Raw genomic sequence first — 16,310 nt, 5'->3', positions numbered from 1 at the left:
GCATTTTCTGCCGGTTTCTTTGTACCTAGGTATCTACCTCTACCTACCTCTAGGTAGAGGCACCGATTCAACACTAGTCGCTCGGTAGAAGCATCTACTCTCCTTGCCACGGCACCCCGCTTCTTCTTCTCCTCCCCTTTTCCGCATAAGGCCATATTCCCCCTCTCGGTTCAACCTGGCACGGCTCTGGGTTAGCATAAGAACTCCTCCATTCCACGAGAGGAATCAACCCCTTGATCCTCCTATGCAAGATATTCCAGTTCCGGGCCGCTTGCTCAGGAAAAGGGCACCAATAAACAGGTTGCACATGGAACTTTCCCGATCGTTGCATGCGTTGATACAAGCGCTCGCTGTTGAGAAGATCAAGATTGCAATACAATTCCTTGGCTGCCTTGCAGTCCGCGAGCTCCAACCACTCGCTTGAAGCCCGGCGGTAACGAATGACGTGGAAGAGTAGCGAAGTGGAATCATCGCCGTTTAGGTCCTTGAACCGACGCTTGTCGATGGGTTTGCCCGTGTTGAATGGGGGGAAGCGGAAGCTGATATCGAGCTTTTGAAGCTTGGGCATGTTGAGCATGCCCTGGGAGATTGCCACCATCAAGTTGTTGAAGTCGGGGGTTGAAGAGCGCAGGAAATCGTTGATGCGCCACACCACTCGTAACATGTTCGGGTCTATGTACCATGTTCCGTTGTATGTCCAATTGGTTGATTCGATATGGAGGTTTTCCAGACGAGGCCAGTAAGGCTGTTGTTCAGTGCCTGGTGCTTGTGCCTTGCGGCTTATGAAGAGATCGGGGGTCACTGTAAATATCCCGATGATTTGTAGGGAGACCAGCTGTTGGGATAACGTGCGGATTGCTGCGTTGAGGGGTTCTTCACGTTCACCTTCAGACTGGGTTAGAGGTGTCTTTAGGAACTCTCGCAGAGCAAACGACCCGTAGTTGAAAGGCCCGATCCACAGCGAAAGGGATGATAGGTTCTTGAACACCTCGCCATGAAGAGCTTCACAAATTCCTAGAAGATTGTAGGTCTTTGCGTCAGTAATAGTGCCCTTTTGACCATGAAACACTTCCACATACCTGTACCATGTTTTGTTCTTTGCTGGCCTTGGTCCAGGAACTCGTGCAGTTCCCAAACAACGTCATCAACTGTCGGAAACTTGGTCAAGATGTCCGACATCCATACCGGTGGAACCTCTGTTGGCTCCAAAAAGACATGTTTGCGTGGCCTTGTCAACCTTAGGTTTATATCCTCGTCATGTGTGATCTGTAGATGTGTCACACCCGGGCACGTCGGCAAATTGTTGATATCCGACGGCGATCCCCAATTTCCTCTCTCCGCTCCCAACAGCGGGCGTAAGTTGACGATGTTGATTTGGAGAATTAACGGTGCTTCGGGCATTGGAGAAGAAAGGGAACTCGGCTAAGGTAGAGGTATTAGTATGGTCAGTATTGGAACTAAACATGGAACCTTCGAGAACAGAAGACAATGAAACTCATCAGCTTCCTTTCACTCACCCGAATGAGGTTGACAAGTCGGAGGATGCTCCCAATCTTCGAAATAACTCCTCGGTCGCTAACAACAGGAAAAAGTGTATGTGTGGCTCTGTCAAGGTAGTCGAGGTGAATGTTGCATTTGACGTAACGAACGGAGTCACAGCGATGGGGGTTGCGGGCCATAATTTGCCTCAACTTGAGTTCATCATCCGGTGACCGAATCTTGACAAGTGTGAACATCTTCTTCTCGATGGCACGTTGCCACGGAAGAGAAATGGTGGCATAAGCTGCCGCGCTCAATGAGTCGCGTTGCCTCCATGTTGCTTCCTGCTGTCTTGCATCGAGAGTTGCGCTGTTGTCCCACGCTGTGAAGAGGACTGGGAAGAGATGGCGGGCAATCCGGTCTATGACCTCTTGGGGGAGTTCATCCATTGTTGTAAAGATGGAGACTGTTGATTTCGATAGCGACAGGGACTGCGAGTGAGTGTCAAGAGACGGAAAAAACTTACGCAGAAATCTTGACTAGAGGTTAGAAGGATGATGGTAAAGTGACGGATGTGGGCAGCCAGTACGCAGAGAAGGTAGATACTCCGGGATGAAAGCCGGATTGTGCTAGGACCGGACAGACGACAGGAAGAGGGAGCAGATTAGGCCTATTGGGTCAAGGGGACGGATTACTTGGCGCACCGAGTCTTCCGTTGCACGGCTGGGTCAGCGGTTGAGTCATGGCTTTGGGGGAATGGGCACAGGGTACCTACCTAGATAATAGCCTTGTGCTGTTGAGTGGTTATAACGGAAGATAGGTTCCTCATCGCTCGGTCGTATTGTGGCGAGAGAAGAACTGTAGGAGGGGAAATTTGGTGCGGGTGCTGTATATATAGAAGGGAAGGACCCGCGCCGTGGATGCCTGTCGAACGAATAGAAGATAATGGAAGTCGCGGTCATTTTATTGCGTGGACTGCCTCGGGCAGCGCATACCTCTAGCTAGAGAAACCTCGGGTGTGAGAAGGCACAGCCTCCACTACTCCTATTGTATCAGCGCATGAGAAGGTGCCAGGAATGAGGACGACACAAAATACGTCGGCATTATCATTGCCCATTTTACATAGCCGTGCCAGCCGGCTTTATCCCAAATTCTCAACCCAAAAATCCTCTCAATCCCATGAAACTCAGTGTACCTAGGTCAACCCATAAAATTTCCAACTTTGCCTCTCGGTAGTTATTCGTAGCAAATCCATTGGAAACACCGTATGACGCCTTGAAGAACCCCACGAATCCTGACCCAGCACCGTACGACAGATAGTGCTGTGTAAATTGGCTTCTCGTTCAGGCCCTTTCCAGCCTTTCAGCCTCCCAGCAACAAGAAGAGGCAAGTGTCTAACTCGATAAAACTATGGGCTCTAGTTCGCACCAAAAACCCCTTCTTCCTTGAGCTTGTTGATAATCCGCTGTTCTTGGGGAGCTTCAACACAAAAGATCTAGTCAGCAACTAATCAACTATTCCAGCGACAATGCCCCCTCAGCCCACACAATGATTATCTGAGTAGGCAGTAGGCCATCTCTGTATGCAATACCAGACTATACGCAGGGAACTTACAACGTCTCATATCCCCCGCCACCTCGCCCACCGTAAACTCCCTCGACCAAAGCTGCGCCAGATTGGTCACGTCAATCTTATCCTCATTGATTGAAACGCCCATCTTGTAGGTACCCTCTTTGGGAAACTTGGCGTTGTGAAAGAGAAAGAAGGCGTATGATTCTTCCCCAGGGAGAGCCACACCGGTGACGGCCAGGCCCTGGCCCGTTTGGACTGGGCGTACGCTTATGTCTGCCAAAGGCTTATTGGTGGTCGGGTCTCCGAGGCAGAAGAAGGCGTGAAGGTCCTCTGGAAGTAGCGTAGAAGGTAAGGGCCCGTATCGAACGACGGCGAGGATCTTGATGTTTTGCTTGGTTAGAATAAACTCGGGAGGTTGGACGACAAAGGAAGCTCCGCCGGAGGTTGAAGTGGACATCTTGGGACGATGGTGGATTGGTGCAATGTGATGCTGATGTGTTGATGTCTGGTCAGTTGAGTGCTTTGTGGATCGCTTGCGTGAAGTTAATGCGGTGAAATGATTCTACTGAGGTTGGTGATGGTAGTGTCAAGTCTCTGGATTCCATCTCTTGATTTATACTTTGACAACCGTGAGAGACATAGGTGAAGGAGGATAATCTCATCCTGCCAACACCAAGTTGGCCCTTGGTGATAACAAAGGGAGATGGTGGGAAATTGACATTGGTAGTAGGTGGGTGTAATACCTTGCTTGATGCTGACGCCAACATCCTTTCTACTCGATCGTTTGGTCCGGCTTGGATCCGATGATAGAGTCCTCTTTGTCTGATAATGATGATGATAATGCGGCTCTAGGTCTGGGCTTGACAGAGGTAGGCTGTTAGATAATTTCTTTTGGTGACTGGATGTTGGAATATCAGGTTGGCCGAGGGGTATCTCAAGGCGACAAAGCGATTGTGAGTCGATGTTCGGGATATCAAAAGCAGAGCTGTCCGGGGAGGGGTCATCGTCCGGGGGGTCTTCATCAAAATACGTGTGAGCTTTGGAACTTTTATTCTTCTCAAGCCACTTGGGATAATTTGGGCTCAGGCCTTTCCCACCATACTTGGAGCCGGAACTCGTTCCGTGTATCATGATCGCAGGCTCATGGGATTCCATGCACTGATCCGGTATAGACTGCCTTCTTGACCCACAGTAGGGCGACTATGATATCTGAGAGGACTAAAAAGGATGGAATTTGATCACAGTTCACCCTACCCAACGTGTTGTGTGATCCGGATCCAGGTATGTCTTTCGGATAGCAGGGTTGAGGGTCTCTGTACGCCAGACATACGTAGCCGTTCAGCAGGACCAGGGGGCCGCCGGCTTTCTTCATCGGAAAATAATCCAACAGTACCTATCATTGGCCTTTGTGAGCTCCCTGATATCGACTTGTCTCGTTCAAGTTGGTTCCCCTTGGCGTCATCTTCATTCGGGCTCGGATCGTTGGCCCCCGCGCCTCATAATGGAGTTGAAAGGTTGGCGTCAAGGTCGAAGTTCGATCCGCATCACCATGGAAAATGTTGGGCCTGATCGTCAGCAGGGGCTCTTTCTGGGGAGTCTCGGACCAAGATCCGGTTGTGTGTTCGCAAGTCTCACCTGTTCGCTGCTAGACAGAAAGCAACGTGACAGATCGTTTGTGGCGCTCGGCTATGACGCAGGGACCAATGAGGTCCGAAATGAACACTCCAAGTTGGCAGCCCTCACCAATGCCACGCCTTTCATGAGAGGCAGAAGGCCATCATGAACCTGCATGTCTTTGACGTTCGAGACGTTTTCGTGGATGTCTTCCGCCAACAGTATGAAACGGATATGCTGAGACCTGAGGCCATCGCCAACCCCAATTGTTTGGTGCTGGGATTCAGGGAAGAGTTTACTTGCGGTAATCATGACACCTTCCACCCAGCTCCTTGGCGTTCCGCGACGTAAGGTCTCTGCCCAGTCAGAAAATGTGGCAAGGAGCCGCGGGACATGCAATGCTAAGATACCGGTGATGTCAACGTCGGATCTGCTTGAGATGCGCCGTGCCGGAACTCGCAGCCCTTGCGCTTCATGTCCAGGGTTGGCGAACTAGGTAATAACGAGGCGGATATGGCAGCGTTGTAGTAGAATTCTGGGATGTCGTTTACCAGCTGACGGGAATTGCGTTCCGGAATCTGATTCGATGAGCATGGCAATGGCGATGCACGACTTCTCAGCGCCACAAGCTAATCATGTACGTTCGCACCACAACATCGGCAATGCAAGCAAGATACCCGATCTTGGTTCCCGAGTTTCGGGATTGGGGGCAGAATCGATCCAGATCCATGGCGCTAACACGTCAGATCGCAGTGTGACGCAAGCTTGAAAAGGCCATCTCGGGCTCCCACTCCAAGTTATTAGAGGAATCAAATCCTGCTCCGATTCTTCGCTTGACTTTAGATAACTGCTGGGAGGCTCTGATCGCGAGGTCCGCGAACGAGGGGGACACTGGACATTTAAATCGAAGATTGCCAGACTTTGTTTGCCACATGGAAATCGAAGCCAGGGGTTTAATTGCCTTTTAGCGCACCCCCTGTCAAGAACTCTGAATCCCCCTGTTCTCATATTAGGTCATCCCCTCCATCGCCAATCACTGAACCGGCCAGAAGAAAATGTATCGGCGCGGAGAACATCAGAACGACAACATGCTGGACCCTCTCTCATATATCATGGAATTCGAAGCGGCTTAGATCTGATGTTTTGCAGTGACCCTGCCGCGAACATTGGCTGTCTCTGACCTACAACCCGATCGTTTGTCTCGGTCGGGTGTTACCTGTTCGCATCGTGGCCGCATAATTGTTTCACGAGACTGTTAAGACATGTTCAACGTATTCTCTTGGGTCAAACCACGGCAAGACACACTCTCTCCAGTCCGAGACTCTTCGAAAGGAAAACGTCCGTGTCCCTGATTGTTCGGCCATTGTGGCTGTGATTCGAGCTCGTCATTCTTCTCGAGGCCGCTTCCACATGATGACCAAGTTCGGAACTCGAAGTCTTCATCAACCTTTCCCGGGCCGTCAACACCCATACCTCCCTTTGGTAAACCCATGTCTGATTCAGCTGGCCAACGGTAGGGAGACCGGGACCGCTTGGTTCCGTGGATATATGGGAAAATATCACACAGAAAAAGAAAAGAAGAGGAACCTAGCAATACCCTGTGCCAACTTCCATCGGCATGTAAATGAAGGTAATAAAGGCCGAGAACCCCATAGCAGGATTGCCATCAATTTGGCAGCTTGCCTAATGGGATTCTGGTCGTGTGAGACATGGAATCCCATGTGGTGATTGAGTTGGACCCCGAGAGGTGTGCCACTTGGCCTGGCCCATATCCGAAAGTCTGGATCGTCGGTCTCCATTACTGTGGATCGCTGTCTCGGCCGGTTGAGCCGTCAAGCCGACATAGCGTGGTCTCCTGCTCCGTGGAGTCGAATCCCGGTCATGTGAGTGGCATGTCGTTGAGGGTGCCCGTCGTGTGGCACGTCGCGCTGTCGTCAGGTGGTGAGGTCGTGGGACTATTTGCACACCCGACAGTTAGTTGAAAGCGACATTCCATGGCAGATCTAACCGTTTGGTACTTAGCAACTTGAAGTAGTGATAACACATGCTGTGGTTGTCGGCGATGGACAAAGTGGCTGGCGCGGAAGAGTGTGTCGTGGAGAGACACAAGGTTGTAGGGACATAATTTCAGTCAAGTGGAAGAGCTACCTCGGCAACCGCGTACGGTCGGGGAAGAGGAGAATAGGCAACAACGAAGCTGTTGACGTGCCAGATTGAGGTGGACGGAATGGGCGTGGGTGGTTCAGACTCTGGAGAGGTAAGTAACTGAAGTACCCCGCCAGAGAATACAAAGGCGGGCATGACGTGCTGCACGAGAAGATGCAATTGACGGGCAAGAACGCTCATCGAGAAGCACAGCAGGAGCAAACCCCTCAGTTGCAGAGATACACCATAAGCAGAAGGTACGTCCCGTCCAGCCTGGGTACGTACCTCTAGGCATCTCGTACATCTCCCCACCGAGTAGAGCTGGTTGATAAGTCGAAAGATCGGACCGGATTCCCAGCAATTCAGTGGGCTTGTGGTCAAGCGGCGTGATGCGTCGCTAAATCCCAGCATCGGGGCTGTTAGTCAACCTTGAAAAATGGCGTTCCTCTCGAAAGCCCGGGGGCAGCTGTCTCCTGGGCTCAGTACCTACCTAGGGGGTTTTCTGACAGCTAGTGTTGACAGCTGGCGTCTTCCGGCTACGCAAATAAGGCTCTACTACTCCTTTCCAGTTGTCTTCACGTCCTGTGTTCGATTTACACCCACTCTTCTTTTTTTCTGCATTTAAGATGCGTTGCTTGATTCATCCTCCTGGCCACATCTTGAGCGAATCGACGAGGGGGGAACAACTTAAGTCATGTGAAGCGGATCTATACAATGAAAGATGTAGGTAGCTAAGTAACTAACGCGAACTACGGGTCGAGATTTATTATGCTCGTCTCTTGTCAATTCACTGTCAAAGCCTTGTCGCAAAAAAGAAGAGTCGCCATCGCGAGTGCCGTTAGTTGCTGCTTCTATGGTTGCCCGATATCGTTCCTTCCCCAGAGTAAGTAACATGCAAGTAGCACAGCGAGGTCACGAAACCACATATGGGTCCGCAGTGTCACTGTCTCCTTCCCAGATTCCCGTGCACCTACATCCCTCCCCCTCATGAAAAGTACGACTCATTGAATGTTCAGTGGACCTGATTTTCCACTTTGTTCTTCCACAAAACTTTACATCTCGCTTCCGCTTCAACTCCTCTTCCCCCTTCCGAGTCAGGACAACAGCTAATGTGTGTCATACCAGACTAGTTCTCGCCATCCCCTGGGTACGTCTATCTTTCTCCCAAATTCACCTCGCCCGGATACATTTCGCACACATACAGTACGACGGATGCGCCAAAATTGACCCGTCATTGCTGCCCAGATGCCGACGAATCTCCTCCCACAAGCTGGATTGTTCAGTCGAGTCGAGCTCAGCCTCCATCGAATCAATCGAAGGGTTAGAAAGGGTGCCCTCGGTTGGCTCGTACTCTACCACCATCGAGCCGTTGGAGGTATTGGAACGCATGCTCTCGACCGAATCGCATTCCACCGCCATTGAGCTGATTGAAACGTCGGAAGGCGTGCTGTCAGTTGAATTGTCTTCTACTACCATCGAGCCGACTGAGGTGATGGAAAGCCTGCCATTGTCCGGATCACACTCTACCGCCATTGAGTCAATGGACGGATTGGAGACCTTGCTCTCTGTCGAATTGCAGTTTACCACCGTCGAACTGATCGAATAGTTGGAAACCACCCTTTCGGTCGGATCGTACTCTACCGTCATTGAGCCGATGGAGGGGTTGAAAGACGTGTTTCCGGGAGCAGGATCGATAGGAGGCGTGGACGACTTGTCTTTCTCCCTCGATTCACGAGTAGCATGTGGGGTTTGCTGAGGCTTGGTCTCATTCGCGGAATCTGGCTTGGATGCTTCAGGCTTGGATGGCTCAGGCTGTAGTAGTTTGGGCAGCTGAGGCTCTGGCTTGGACAAAGTCACTGGCGCCTCCCCTCTGCTTTCTCCCTGGGTAGGAATCTCGGGAGTCTTCTCCGCCCTCACAGGAACTGTACGGCCGAATTGAGTCTGTTGATGCCCCTCTTTCTTCTCAATCTGTGAAGTCTCCCTTTCTTTATCTCCTTTGGACGCAGCTGGCTTCTTGCTCGAGTTATGGTGGACAGGGACGGTATTTGTACCCTTCGAAGTTGCTGTACCTGTGCGGCGAATCAAAGGTGGCCTTTCGCCGTCGTTCTTCTCACTTTTCGAAAGCTCTTCTTCCTTCTTCTGTTCAACGGGAGACAGCTTCTTTTTGGAATTTGCCTTGTTGGCAGCGTCGTCAGTGTTCTGCGGTTTTGCTGGAAGCTGAGGGCAGCACTTCAAGGTTACGGCTGGGTGTTTATCGACTGATGAGCTCGCCTTGACCTTGTCATATGTCGACGGATGAAGCTGGGGCGCCCCAGGAGGAGGACGAAACGTTGATGACTTCGACTTTGAGATGGGTAGGCTCGGCCTGTGCTGGGGCTCGAGAGCTTTTGGTTCGACCGGTTGGGGCTGCTGTTGAAGACCGGGCGCAGAGATATTGGTCTTAGCGGCTTTTTGGACTTCTGGCCGTCGGTTTACGCACTTTGCGGTCGCTTGGTTCTCTGCCGGTTTTTCCGTGACTCCCAGGGCTTCTTTCTGGCAGTTCTGGGGCAGTTTCTTCTCTACAGGAAACTCAGAGAGTGCGGATCGAACACCTTCCTTCTTCGTTTTTGTCTCGTTGGACCGAGATTCAAAGAATTTCACGAGGTCTGAAACGCCCCGTGATCTATGGACCTTCGGCTTCTCGTCCAACTTGTCGTCATTGCCAGAGACTCGCTCGTGACGATGGCTAGCGCCCAAGTTGGGACCGCGGCCCCGTTCTCCTGGTCGAGGACTCATGCGAACTCTCACCCCCGTCTCGCTTTTCCCATGTTCGTACTCGATCAGCGTTCTTCCTTCGGTGTTTTCAATCTCCACCTTGACCTTTTCCTTACCGCTCCTCTTTTTCTTCTCTTCTTTCTCCACTTTCTTGAGGTCATCTTCAATGTTATCCTTGTCTTCGAGCCACTTTCTTATTTCGAGTCTTCTCTCTTTCCTGGCCTTTCTCTCCTGTTCGAATCTCTCCGCCTCGAGCCTTTTTTTCTCTCTTAATATTCTTTTCTTTGAGCCTCTCCTGCTCCAGCATCTCCTGTTGAAGCTTCTCTTGTTTCAGCCTCTCCTTCTCGCGCTTGTTCTCCTCTGCCTTCTCCATGTCGACACTCCGCTCAATTTTAGCCTTCTCACGCGCGCTATCACCTTCCTCCGCCCACTCCAACGTCCTTCGTCTCAAGTCCTTAACTTTCTCCAGCTTGTCAGCAGAGCCACCGCTACCCATCTCCATACCAATGATCTTCGTCACCTGCAGAAGCATAACCAGCTCCTGCCTTTCGAGCCCAGTGTTTGCTGTCCTCGACTCTTGATCGCGGAAGACATAGTCGGCAGGCACCCTCCCCGCTTGAACAGGAAGACTCCATCGCAGTTTGTTCTTGTATCTCTAATACGAGAGAACAACGTTGGTGGATCTCGTCGCATCTTGTTGAACGCCGTCTCCGCTGAAGACATTGGCGGCATACTTGTCGTAGTACTCACGACACTTGGGACAGAAGCCGAACTCGACCTCGTGAAGGAGGGTCAGTGGGGGCCGGCATGTTGAGCGGAGCGGGTGAGCCTTGTTGGTGACGGGCTTTAAGGACTTAAGACACCAGGTCAGGAAGGCGTCTTTAACTTTGCTTCCTGTGTCGATAGTGGAGGGCCATGGTTGAGGAGGTGCTTTCGTGGGGTTGGAAGGGGCGACCTCGTAGCGGATTTCGCGCTTCGTGATGTGGCCGCATATGGAGTGCAGTTGGCAGAGTTGGTGGCACATTGTGTTGGGGTGTTGATGATGTGATCTATATGTAGGTAAGTTAGGTGATAGGTCAACGCATGGTTTGAGATGGGGTGAAGAAGGGTACTGCTTACAAGAAGCTGGGGGCCAAGTGGTGTTACTATATGTATGTAGATAAGTAAGTGGGCTCTTTTGCTAGATGATCACAATCAAATGTTGTGGTTGGATGTGTTAAGTTTGGCGTTGTGGTTGTGATGATGTTGGAAGATGAAAACAACTTCATGTCTGGCAGAAAGTAGCCTGCGGGATATACCATGTCAGCAGTCGCCTGTTTGTGGAATCTGGTTGTTATGTCGATTCCATGGTCGCTGATATCCAGGTTGGTATTATTGCTTGTCTATACTAGAACAACGATGCTGTTCGTGGTTACGTGCCAAGGTTCCGTGCTCGCATGATGTTTACGACCTGAACGCTGAATTCATGGACAGTAAGACCGGTTGAGCTATCTGGAGCCAGGAATAGGATCCAAAGTGAAAGGTAAAAGAAATTCGACGAGGAACAAATGCTCTGCACTTCTATATATCCACTAGTAGAGTAAAATGAGAACATGACTGGATTCATTGCTTATATGCAATTGATGCCGGACTACTGGAACCAGCGAAACAAGAGGCATCGCGACGAGGTTAAGGACACGTACATCTGTAGTCCATCTCGACATTGCAAGTCGTGGGGAACCTACCTACTATTGCAACGTAAATAAGGTGGAGTCTTAAGACGTTTTAAGGTGAGCTGATGCATCAAGAGCAAGTATGTTCATGCGCTTGTCTTTGCGACATCAGAACAACGCATTGCTATTTGTTAACAACGAGAGGAAGAGAATGGAGGATACAACTCAGATTGAGTGAATAAATATACCTAGGTACTCTTCAAATAGATCTACTCTTGAATGGACTTAATATTCGTGAAAATCCTGAGTTTTATCTGGGCTTCGCATGTGCCCCCAATTCCCGTTTGGTGCTCCGGTCGCAATGACCTCCATACATGTAGTTTCTGAAGTTGCTTCTAACTCCGCCGCCCATACCATCCCGTTACTCTCAACATAGCCTTCGTCGACACCCGATGACTCGCAGTAGCGATGATCGGATCGCCCAACTCCATCACGAAAAGCTCGGCAGGAACCGGGTCCAGCCGGGGATCTCGTAAACGCCCTTTGGCACCTCACGGAGACTGGAGAACATGATGGCAATCAGGATGATCCTAGAGACTGAGTAGACGATGCCAAAACTGATGTTGATAGGTCTCACATATCTGCGGGTTGTTTCCTGAAGCTGCTTCTTGGATCCCTGGTATTGCTTGCGGTGAGTCCATTCGTCGGCAGACAGGCAACAATCGTAGATTGTCTTGATGACTCTGGGCTCGTGGCCTGTCCACTCCACAGCCCCTGCACTCCGAGCATCGAGCGTGACCTGCTCTTCGTACATGTCCCATGTTTCTTCATCCATGAACCCGTGCGCGTTTTTCAGTTGAGCTAGGCCTTTCCAGATGTTTTCTAGCAGATTTGCCTGGCGATCCCTTTCGAGTTTTCCTTCCAAGGCTGATAGGTAACCTCTTAGTTCACGCAAGCACTTTGCGTAGGCAATAATGGTATCTCGCCTGTCTTGGTGGAATTCCTCTCCAAATAGAGCTCTCCAGTTTGGGTTGTCTACCTTAGTTTGAAAAAGCCGTATCCAACTTTCGGGTAGCTTTCGGAGCGGTCGAAGCTTGGTCAAAGCTTCATAGGCGGCCTCAATTTGGCGACAGGAAAGAGCGTGAGTGCCTCGGCGAATGAGGAAGTAGGTGAAGGCAAGCGGAATGAGGGGTGACAGTGTTGAAACCACGGAAGAGATTTGCCACAAGGACCGCTCAATATCGGTCGGGAACTGCCATCCCCAAGCAATGCAATGGAAAGCTCCGAATACCACGCACGATGCGGCCATCAAAGGCCATACAACTGGATAGTCTCCATCCATCCACAGCTCATCATTCTTAATGCGATAGTACCGTGAGGCGATCTTGCGGTAATGCAATGTGTGTGGCATGGGGGATAATATGCGAGAGAAGAAGGGCTCAGCAGACATGTCAATGGCCTCGTCTGATCGTCTTTCGTCAACAACCACATGTAGTGATGTCGGATGTGAAATGTCTTTTGGTTTCCACCAGTTGACCATATATGTGATTAGGGCAAAGACGGCAAACGCCGCAGTCCCGAGCTCGAGTTGAGTCACAGGCCGGTGAACTGCAGCTCGATTGAGGAGGTCCAGGATAAGTCGACTGATCTGGAACATTGAAAAAAGCTTTACCAACCAATCGGCCTTACTTTTGTCTTCGATCTCGGCTGCTGAGAGTTGAAGCTTTTTCAGCGGATGGCCCAGCCGCCATTCGCGCAGATTCCAACTGGCAAGATGATCGCCTCGTAAGATCGAGTATTCCAAGGCATCGTGATGATAGTCGGTCTTGCACTTAAGCGCAATCAGTCCCCCATGTTTGCGTAGTAAGCGTGGGAAATAGTCCAAACTTGGGAGACTCGGGATTCTTGTCTGCCGTTTCGTTCAGACATATGGATGCCGGCATCCTCGGGGGTGCCTTCGAATTCTGTATCGTCTACCCGGGTCATACTCGAAGTCTGGGATCTGTCCCTGGGTGGGCTATTATCCTTGTCTTCCTTTGGTGGGTTTACCACAACTTTCTGTGGACAAAGGGGCAGAACAATCCACCTGTGAAGCAGTTGCATCCATAGGCCATAGTCGACTTTCCATCTCCTGGTAACCATGAAGTCCTGGCCCTGCGGTGTCGTCTGCTGGTAGGTGGACTGCGACTCAAACAGGGCCGTGTTTCCATTTATCATCTCCGCCATCAGCTTAAGTGTATGAAGCGCGAATCGAAGCTCGCATACACCTTTGGCAAAGATAAATTCGGGGAAGAGGATGGTAATGCACATCCACTTAATTTTTCGCAGGACCCGAGTCGGCTTCGAGTCCGCAAGGGAAGGAACATTGAGGTGTAGGACAGTCCAGGTGCAAGCAAAAATGGTAGTTGCACACTCAAGGACGAGCATCAGTGTGCCCCTTTGTGACGGATTGTTCACCCATCCGACTGCTTCCTGTGACCCACCGGGTACAGTGGTGTTTTGGGCCACGACGGCTGTTGCGCGCAAGGCACCCGGAAGCCTACCAGCAAAGTCGACTGGGGGCATGACTGCCTGATCAGAGTGTTGTTGGGAACAGCGTTTGACAAGTGTCGAATGAAGTGATGGCGTGTCTCTCAATCGGCTTGAGTCTGGAGGCGGTCAAGAGGATGGAGCAAGATTGAAACAGCAGATTAGACTTGATCGCTAATTGGCTTTGTTTGTCGTGCCGTTTCTCGGTGTTGGTCGTTCAGAGAATACTGTACCGTGAGGCGACGATATCCTTGGTGAAGGTGTTGATGATTTGAAGAAAGGATTCAGAAAAGGAGGGCGAAGTCCCGGTATATAGGGATAGTTGTATGTGGATCCTGTCCATCTGTACGAACGAAGTCAAGAGCCGGTGATCGCTTTAACACTGGCTATAGATATGACGGTGTTTAGAAGGCAGGGAATTATGTTTGGTGTAATCGGTACGGTATCAACATAACAACAAGAGGGAACAGGAAAGGAAGAACGACAAGCCGCCCGTACAGAGTGAATGAAGTGGTAAGATTATGTCATCGACGTCAGCGATGAAGAGTGAGCGAGAAAGAAAAGGAGGACAAAAGGATGGAACTGGTTTGAGAGTGTTGGCAAAGCTCTGTGTTGTCAGGTATTCTTGATCCTACCGCAAGCACTCAAACCAGCCTTATCCGGAGGAGCCGTCGACTTCGTAGTGCTTTTTTGGGAACCGTTTCAGCCTTTTGCGAACCGTAGTCCAAACCTGATAAAAACGCAACTACCTGCCCTGCGGACTCCACGGACCATTCTTGAAGATAGGGGTAGGACATTAGACATCGGACTGGGAATGGAACTTGAACATCAACGTCATTTTGGAAAGCCAATGCATCTGTTTTTGCTTGAAACTTCAAGCCACCCACCGCACATAGGTCTAGAACGTGGTGGATTTCAAATGACAGAGGTCACCAAAACCGCTCGCCCCTCGCCCGTTGCTGGTCGGACCGGGGAAACCCATTGGGTGGGATGGAGTGTCGTGGCTAGAAAATGGTAAAGGGGCTGACATGGCGAAGACGAAGGGCATCGGAAGAGTCAGATCGTGGCGTTGTAGCCTGCTGAACATAAGGCGCATAAGGTGGCAGGGCAGGCAGAATCGGGACAAACGTGTCAGCTGAAACGAGGTGTGTACTAATATTGTATTTATCCGACCAGGAGCCCCAACTAACCTTGCCAAACTTAGATGGCTCTCCATTATGACTATCATGTGCCGTGCGAGTAGGAAATCCCTCGTTTTCGCTCCGGTAAAAGATTGTGATTGAAACATTTGAGTAAGAATAGACCGCGGAAAACGAAGAGAAGAATGCCCCGTTGATATACCACAGCTGCATTGCAACAGCTTGGAGAATCGCACTGTGAAATGGTAGTCGGCGATAAGCGGCAATATACCCTTAGCTCCGCATTCAGTTGTTTCCATGGCCGAATTCGATCAAGGCCGTGACTCGCCAAGAGGTATCACGCCGGGCCGGGCATGAGCCAGGGGTTGGGGCTCGAAACGGGCAGCCCCTTTGCTGAAAAGGGGTGACGAATTTATGCTACAAAGGCTGTGTCTGTTTAGTTAGCCATCTGCTTCTTCCAGCCAAGACTGCACTGCCATGGTCACGAGGGAACCTACGACTTTGAGCATAGCGCTTCCGAGTTGACTCGTATTTTGCTCGGACAAGTGGCAGAATGAGTTGCCAATACCTGGCTCTCAAGTGCTTGTACAAAGGGCTGGTCTTGTCTCGTAGACACTGATCGATCTGGATCTCGGTGGGTTGATGCTGCGGGAGATCATCAGAAGAAGGGTCAAAGAGGAGCATGTCCAGCCTGATGTCGAGGGATGCGGGACCCGATGGGACGTTGCCAATCTCCCAGATCCAATACCCATCTATGATCATTGGATGGTGGCCCTGAAGGAAGTGCATGATGGAGGATGGCGAGTAATTCGTGATGTGTCTGTCGATGGAGAACGAATAGCAGACTCGAGGGGGGAGCGAAGACGGGGAAGGAGAGAGGAAGAATATTGTAAATGCCAAATTTGGTTGATGATGAGGGGTCAAATGCCCTGGATCTGGATGCTGTCAGCTGGCAACTGCGGCTTTCTGTTCCTGCCATGAAAGGGGGAGTGAAGCTGTCACTTGCAGCACCGACTGCAATATGCAGTTCTCTGCAGAGACGTTCTTTCCTTGAACAACTTGCACCTTTTTCCAACTTTGGTTTCCCTTCCTTCCCCTTTGTATCTCTCTTGCCTCAATCGGTTCCGAACCAGTCCACGCGACTTCCACTCGTCGCGGCAGGTTCACGCAACGAACCGAAGCATCCCGGCCAGGTCCCAGAGCCGAGCCTTGACCATACTCAAGTTGCTCTTGTCGGGAGACTATCCCGTGAGAGAGCACAGAACAGGGACACCTTCACGATGTCCATCAGACCGGCTGATGCATTCCGCCCACCTCCATCGACCGCTTCCCAAGCCCAACGACGCGTTCGACCATCCGTACTCTTACTCTCGACGCAGACTTCTGACATCGAGTAGCAGAATTGCCAAGACTGTTCGGGCCGCGC

General features: G+C 50.9%; 5 protein-coding genes across 5 annotated transcripts; all 5 read right to left on the bottom strand.

Annotated features, from left to right (window-relative positions):
* Positions 1-94: 94 nt before the first annotated feature.
* Positions 95-1,928, bottom strand: B0T23DRAFT_404105 (uncharacterized protein; the record flags this gene model as incomplete). The annotated part of the gene is made up of 3 exons (XM_062838863.1): positions 95-885; positions 1,080-1,422; positions 1,518-1,928. The coding sequence occupies 3 exons, from the start codon at positions 1,926-1,928 to the stop codon at positions 95-97; spliced, it is 1,545 nt and encodes a 514-aa protein (XP_062694812.1).
* A 644-nt stretch (positions 1,929-2,572) lies between these two features.
* B0T23DRAFT_130765 (uncharacterized protein) lies at positions 2,573-3,628 on the bottom strand. Its single transcript, XM_062832191.1, has 2 exons — positions 3,094-3,628; positions 2,573-2,958 (listed from the first exon to the last, which is right to left on the bottom strand). Exons 1-2 carry the CDS (start codon positions 3,506-3,508, stop codon positions 2,897-2,899), a joined length of 477 nt encoding a protein of 158 aa, XP_062694811.1. The 5' UTR covers positions 3,509-3,628; the 3' UTR covers positions 2,573-2,896.
* Positions 3,629-7,980: 4,352 nt separating this feature from the next.
* On the bottom strand, positions 7,981-10,588 carry B0T23DRAFT_404103 (uncharacterized protein; the record flags this gene model as incomplete). The annotated part of the gene is made up of 3 exons (XM_062838862.1): positions 7,981-9,846; positions 9,944-10,102; positions 10,286-10,588. The coding sequence occupies 3 exons, from the start codon at positions 10,586-10,588 to the stop codon at positions 7,981-7,983; spliced, it is 2,328 nt and encodes a 775-aa protein (XP_062694810.1).
* Positions 10,589-11,654: 1,066 nt separating this feature from the next.
* On the bottom strand, positions 11,655-13,781 carry B0T23DRAFT_441223 (uncharacterized protein; the record flags this gene model as incomplete). Its single annotated transcript, XM_062840760.1, has 2 exons — positions 11,655-13,047; positions 13,104-13,781. The coding sequence occupies 2 exons, from the start codon at positions 13,779-13,781 to the stop codon at positions 11,707-11,709; spliced, it is 2,019 nt and encodes a 672-aa protein (XP_062694809.1). The 3' UTR covers positions 11,655-11,706.
* A 1,515-nt stretch (positions 13,782-15,296) lies between these two features.
* Positions 15,297-15,673, bottom strand: B0T23DRAFT_428272 (uncharacterized protein; the record flags this gene model as incomplete). The annotated part of the gene is made up of 2 exons (XM_062840124.1): positions 15,297-15,310; positions 15,382-15,673. The coding sequence occupies 2 exons, from the start codon at positions 15,671-15,673 to the stop codon at positions 15,297-15,299; spliced, it is 306 nt and encodes a 101-aa protein (XP_062694808.1).
* Positions 15,674-16,310: the final 637 nt, after the last annotated feature.

This window comes from Neurospora hispaniola (assembly GCF_033458365.1).
Source record: "Neurospora hispaniola strain FGSC 10403 chromosome Unknown B0T23scaffold_3, whole genome shotgun sequence".
Classification (NCBI taxonomy): domain Eukaryota; kingdom Fungi; phylum Ascomycota; class Sordariomycetes; order Sordariales; family Sordariaceae; genus Neurospora; species Neurospora hispaniola.
Note: the sequence above shows the minus strand (reverse complement) of the source record. Positions and strands in the feature narration are given on the sequence as shown.